The sequence below is a fragment of the Monodelphis domestica genome, chromosome 3, assembly GCF_027887165.1.
Source record: "Monodelphis domestica isolate mMonDom1 chromosome 3, mMonDom1.pri, whole genome shotgun sequence".
In the NCBI taxonomy this organism is placed as follows: Eukaryota; Metazoa; Chordata; class Mammalia; order Didelphimorphia; family Didelphidae; genus Monodelphis; species Monodelphis domestica.
In genome coordinates, this window is record NC_077229.1 from 466,624,549 (window position 1) to 466,631,185 (window position 6,637).

General features: G+C 36.6%; 1 protein-coding gene across 1 annotated transcript; it reads left to right on the forward strand.

Moving 5' to 3' along the window:
* The first annotated feature begins 492 nt into the window (after positions 1–492).
* LOC100013357 (RILP-like protein 2) lies at positions 493–1,149 on the forward strand. The gene has a single exon (XM_056821107.1). It carries the CDS (start codon positions 493–495, stop codon positions 1,147–1,149), a length of 657 nt encoding a protein of 218 aa, XP_056677085.1.
* Positions 1,150–6,637: the final 5,488 nt, after the last annotated feature.

Here is a 6,637-nt window from a genome sequence, read left to right on the forward strand (position 1 = left end):
TTTGGCAGCTGAGTGGAGGAAGGAATAAAGTAAGGAGAGATGAGGCAGGGATTCTAGCCTAGTCGCTGTTCCAATATTCCAGGCATAAAGTGATAAGAAGGATATATATGAGAAAGATGTTACAAAGGCAGAATAAGACTTAGGAATAGATTGGATATGTGGGATGAGTACCAGTGAAGAGTTAAGGATGAAGCCTAGGTGTCTGGGTTACTAGGAGGTATCTCTGATATTGATAGAAGAGGAGATTTTAAGGAAAAGATTATGATTTCTGTTTTGGACATGCTGAGTTTAAGATGTTTGAGGAACATCTTACCTGAGATGTCCAATTAGTAAAAATTGTCCTAAGGCAATGGGAATGAGTGTAAACAATTCTTTAAAAAAGAACATAGTGAAGTTGAGTGTTATTGACTGGAAGGAAGGGGCTATCACAAGTGGAGGACTCCGTGGGCCTGGGGGGACAGGGGAACCTGGGGGACCAACACCTGGAGAGCCATGGAGAAAAAACCTCCTCCCGAGAAAGAAGAGGGAAAAGAGAAAGAGGATGAGGAGGAAGAAGAGGAGACCTGTTCCGAGGGGGCCCTGGGGAAGAATCCATTCCAGCTGACCGCCTATGACGTCTATGACATCTCCTATGTGGTGGGCAGGGACCTGATGGCCATCACTGGGGAATCCAGGGATGTGTCCGCCAGGGTGACTCAGCTCCAGTTTAAAATTGTGCGGGTCCTGGAGATACTGGAGGCCCTGGTGAATGATTGCAATGTGACCATGGAGGAACTCCGGATGGAGAGAGACAGCCTCAGGAAGGAGGTGGAGGGGCTCAGGAGCGAGGAGCAGCCCTCGAACACCGCGAAGGTGAAATCTGGGACCAACAAAATTATAGTGGATCTGACAGACCCCAACCGCCCCAGATTCACAATGCATGAACTCCGGGAGGTGCTGCAGGGGCGAAATAAGCTGAAATCCCACCTTCTGGTGGCCCAGGAGGAGCTCCAATGCTATAAGAGTGGGCTTGTCTCCCCAAGTAACAACCAGTTGGCCAGAAGAGACCCCAAAGCCCCCGTGACTGACAGCACCACCTCCAAAAGAGCCAAACAGGAGAAAACCATCATCGGGATGTTCTTCTCTTTCAGGTCAGGGAAGCGGACCTAATCCTGACTGCCCCCCCCCCCCCCCCCCCCCGCCTCCGTGGGTGCCCTGTAGCAGCCAGCAATGAAGACCTGGAAAGCCTTTCTTGTGCCATCTGTAGATAATGATATTTTTGACTCGTCTATTTTTCCCCCAAAAAAATAGTTCAAGAAGGAAATATACAATTTGGTTTTTCCCTCGCCTTCATTTCTCCTCAGCTCTCGGTGAAGAGAAATGAGTAGAGGGAAAACACTAGATTTTGAGTACAAGGACTTGGGTTCAACTTTGATCGTGTTATTTACTATCTCAATGATGGTGGGCCAGGCCGTTCCCTTCTCTCAACTTCAGTTTCCCCAACTCTAAGGAAGGGGACTTGGACTAAGTGATCTTTGCAGTCTCCTTCCACATTAAAGTCCTAGAAGCCTATCTCACTAGAGCCTGAAGTCCCATTGAGGGGGTGTGTTGGAGCAGTTAAAATTGAGAAGGCAGCTTTAGAGGACCTGGAGTCAAATCCCACGTTGTGGCTTCAGAAGAGCTGGGTCGAAAGCCCACCCCTCCAGTTCTTTCTACCTGCGTGACCTCGGTCACTTCCCTTCCTTGGGCTTCAGTTTCCTCAGTGGTCAAAATGAAGGGCTGGGGCTCCAGAGCTGGGCTAAAGTGCTCCTCAGAGGTTTTTGGCTGCTTTGACCAAGTCTTCAGGGGTTCCATTGGGCGACACCCTAGTGTCATCTGAGACCTGTGCTGGGCATTGAAAAGACCTGGACCACACTCTCATGGTGCCAGCAGGGAAAATTATCAGCTAAAAGGAGAAAAGAAAAAGTTTACATGTAACATATCAATAAATATCTTCATAAATAGTTACAACCTCATAGAACCTCAGGCTGGAAGGAGCAACAGAACTTGTCTAATTCACTAATTTAAAAAAAAAAAAGTATGTGTCCATCAGTCATCTTCAGTCATGTCCGATTCTCCATGACCCCATTTGGGGTTTTCTTGGCAAAGATACTGGAGTGTTTTGTCATTTCCTTCTCCAACTCATTTGACAGATGAGGAAACTGAGGCAAACAGGGTGACATGTTTTGCCCAGGGTCACACAGCTAGAAAGTATCTGAGGCCAGATTTGAATTCCAGTCTTTCTGACTCCAGGTCCAAGGATCTATCCGTTGGGTCATCTAGCAGCTAGAGGAGGAAACCAGAGTGGCAAAGGTTGAACTGAGTTGCCCAGGGTTACGGAAGCAGTGAGTGTTAGAGGAAGGTTCAAACCCAGTCCTTTGGATTTGAGAACCTGTGCCCTTTCTTCTTCACCACCATAGGATTGACTGCTCTAATAACTTCCTTTGTAACATTTTGTACTGAGACAAATAAAATTACTTTTCTACTTTCTGTAAAAAAAAAACATAGTATATTCCTATTTTGATTTTTGGCACTTTTCATCAAAATAGAAAATGTCATATTCTTTTGATATTATTTCCATTTGACAAATATTATGTCCACACATTTGCTTTTCTTCTTTTAAAAAATCAAATTAGCTAATGTTTTATTTTATTATTTTCTCCCCATAAAACCAGTTCCTATGCTAATGCATTATTAGTAGAGTTGTGATATAATTCAACCATTCTGGAGAATAATGCCCAAAGGGAATATAAAATTTTGCATGCACTTTGACCCAGCAATACCACTACTGGGTCTGTATCCCAAAGACATCAAAGAAAAGGAAAAAGGTCCTCCTTTGTACAAAAATATTCATAACAGCTGTCATGTGGTGACAAAAAATTGAAAATTGAGGGAATGCCCATCAATTGGGAAATAGCTGAACAAGTTGTGGTATATACTTGTTATAGAATATTGAAATGATGAGCAGGACGGTCTCAGAAAAACTAGAAAGACTCATAAGAACTCATGATAAGTAAAGTAAACAGAATCAGGAGAACATTGGACATAACAACAGCAATGTTTTAAGAATGATCAATTATGAAAAACAGCTATTCTGATCAATGCAATGATCCAAGACAATTCCAAAGAACCCATGATGAAAAATGCAATCAACCTCCAGAGAGAGAAGTGATGAATTCTGAATACAGATTGAAGCATTTTTTAATTCTATTTTTCTTGGGGAAATTTTGTTTCTTTTCTTTTTTTTTGCAAAATGGCTAATATGGAAATATATTTTGCATGATTTTACATGGATAATCAGTATCAACTTTTCTTCTAAAGGAGAGGGGAGGGGGATAATTTGGAACTCAAAAGTTAAAAAATTGTTTAAAATTTCATACCTGAAATTGGGAAATAGTTAATGAAATAGATAAAAATCTTTTAAAAACTAGTTGTTGTTTTTTTTGTTTTGTTAGTTTTATTAGTTAAGGGTTTTTTTTTCAGATCTGTTTGCTTTTTTTAAAACAGTTTTATTGGTGCATTATGTTTGTATGTTACAAACATTTACAGGTTTATCCCATTTCTTGAGAAGTTTCTTGAAACAAAGAAAAATAAGTAAATCTAATAGTACAATGACCTCATCTAAAAGAACATGCAACATTTCACGTGTGGCACGCCCCCCCCCCCCCCATTTTGCTTAAATGAATAGAACATTATTTTCTCTTCCTCTTACCCTAACCCATTGAAAAAGAAAAAAATAAACAAATTTCTTGCAACAATTATGCATTGTCAAGTAAAATAAATTCTCTCCGTGGCTACAAAGAGAAAGATGTATGAGTCATTCTATATCCTAAATCCATCATCTCTCTATAATGTAATGATGTTTCATTATCAGTTCTCTGGAATCACAAATGATTATTGTATTGAGCATAGTTTTTACAGACTTCAAGTTGCATATTTTTACAGTGTCATTGTTGCATAAATTGTTCTGTCGGCTCTGCTTATTTCATTCTTCATCAGTTTGAAAAATTCTTCAAAATTGTTCACTTTTATACTATTGAAGTTATGGTATAAATTGTTTTTCCAGTTTGCCTTGCTCCAACTCATTTAAATGTTTCAATGTTTTTTTGAAATAATTTCCTCATTTTTTACAAGAGTACTTTCTCATATGCATACATGTTGACTTAGCCTTTGAAGCTTTCTTGAGAATTGCTTCATTCTTTGTACCTGTAGCTGTACCTGCACTATCACTGAAACACACAATAGGTACTCAATAAATACTTGTTGACAAATTGATTAATAGCCTGACTTGAGTTAATCAATAAGGATTTATTAACTGTATATTATATGCTAAGTAATAGGGATAAAAAGATTAGAATTGTCCCTGGCCTCAAGGGGATCATATTCTAGTGGGAAATCACTTAGTTTCCAGTTCTTTCTACCACAAAAAAAGCTTCTATGAATACTTTTGTACACAAAGGACTTTTACCTCTGCCTTTAATAACTTTGGACATAGTCCTAACAGTGGCATAAGTTGGGTCAGAGGGCATAAACTATTTAGTAACTTCTGTTGTATAATTCCAAATTGTTTTCCAGAATAACTATACACAGTCACAGGTCTACCACCAGTGCATCAAAGTTTCTGTTTTCTCACAACCCTTCCAGTATTTATTATTTATTATTTTCCTTTTTTGCACCTTTGCCAATATAACTGATAAGAGATGGCATACTAGAATTGCCTTTATTTGCATTCCTCAAATTAGTAATAATTTGGCAAATTTTCCTACATTGCTATAGATAGGCCAGGAGTCTTCCCTTGAGAACTGCCTGTTTATGTCCTTAGGTCATTTAGCAATTGGGGAATGGCTTTTATTGGGGAATTCTTATTATTATGAATTTTAGTCAGTTTCTTCTATGTCTTGGAAATGAGACCTTTGCTCAAAGAGGAAGTTAATAAAATTGAAAATTAAAAAAATCATTGAATTAAATAAAACTAGAAGTTGTTAAAAACAATAAAATAAATCATTGATGATAAACAATTTACTACTTTAATTAAAAAGAAGAGGAAAACCAAATAACCAGGTCTAGAAAGATTCGCAAATGAATTTTATCAAATATTCAAAGAATAATTAATTCCAGATTTATATATTCAGTATTTCCAATATTCAATATTGGTACAAGAAGGAATCCTGCCAAATTCCTTCTATGATGTAGGTATGGTCTTGAGACACAAGAGAGAGAGTTAAAACAGAAAAGGATAAATATAAACCATGAATATCTATATAAATATTGATGCAAAAATTTTAAATAAAATATTAGCAAAATCTAAAACAACATATCCCACCAATTTTCTGGTGAACAATTTGTATTTATATTAGAACTATAGTATTAGTTTAGTATTAGGAAAACCATAAACTTATTAATCAAATTAATAACAAAATGAAAAAAATATGTCTATGTATATAATCAGTAGATGCAGAAAAAGGTATTGACTACATATAACATCTATTTCTGTTAAAAAGAAAAAAAACACTAGAAAATATGAATAAATGTACCTTTTCTTAAAATGATAAATAATGCATCTCTAAGACCAAGGGCTATCATTTTATGTCATGGTGATAGCTAGAATCTTTTATAATAAAAAAAGAAATGAAACAAGGATGTGCATTGGAACCACTTGTATTTCTATGAATTAATATTATTATTTTCTTACTTTCCCTTCACAATTTCCCCCATCTGAAAACAGAAATCTTCCCTTGTAAGAAATAAATGTAGGGAAGTAAAACAAATTCACACATTAGCCATATCTGGACATATAAGTCTCCTACTGCACTTCTAATATACTCCTTACCTCACAGGACATGGGAATTCTCTGCCTTTCCAAACCCAATCCAGCAGCTATATGGTTAGTATATATAATTCTGCATTATTTCTATATATTTCAAGTGGGACATATAAATATGAGCACATAAGCAAACTTCCCTGACCTTCTTTATCCAGTTTTGGCCTAACATGTTGCCATCTTCTAAGAAATTCGTCAGATGTATAATTGTCAAGATTCAGTCTATTTTATCCTACAGGGCATTTTAAAAAAAAGAAGAAAAAAGAAGAGATTTGGGTGTATCTGTAGGAATGCATCTTCAATTCTATTTTAGCCTTCCATATGTCCATTGTTATAGGATTGAATGAACATTTCAAAACAGAAATATTATAGATATATATATATTTTGTAAATTGTATTTTTTTATGAGCAAAAATACACTCACTCATCTCCTCCAACCTCCCCTCCACTCCAACAAGAAAGACAAAACCTGTTAAAATGGTTAATTTCAAATGTATGGTCAATTAAAATACATTTCCAAAATGGTCATTTTTAAAAAATGCCTCGTTCTATACTAATTTCTTCATCTCTCTAAATGAGTAGCATGTTTCATTATTTCTTAGAATTGTGTTTGATAATTATTCTGATAAGAATTTCTTGTTATTTCAAAGTTGTTTGCCTTTAACATATTGTTGTCACTTTGTGAATTGTTCTAATTCTGCTCATTTCACTTTGTATCAGTTCATATAAACTTTCGCAGGTTCCTCTGAAACTATCTCCTTCATCAGCTCATATAGCACAATAATATTTCATCACACT

What these genes read in the sequence shown, in the direction of transcription:
- LOC100013357 (XM_056821107.1), top strand. Translation starts at nt 493, where the DNA reads ATGGAGAAAAAACCTCCTCCCGAGAAAGAAGAGGGAAAAGAGAAAGAG.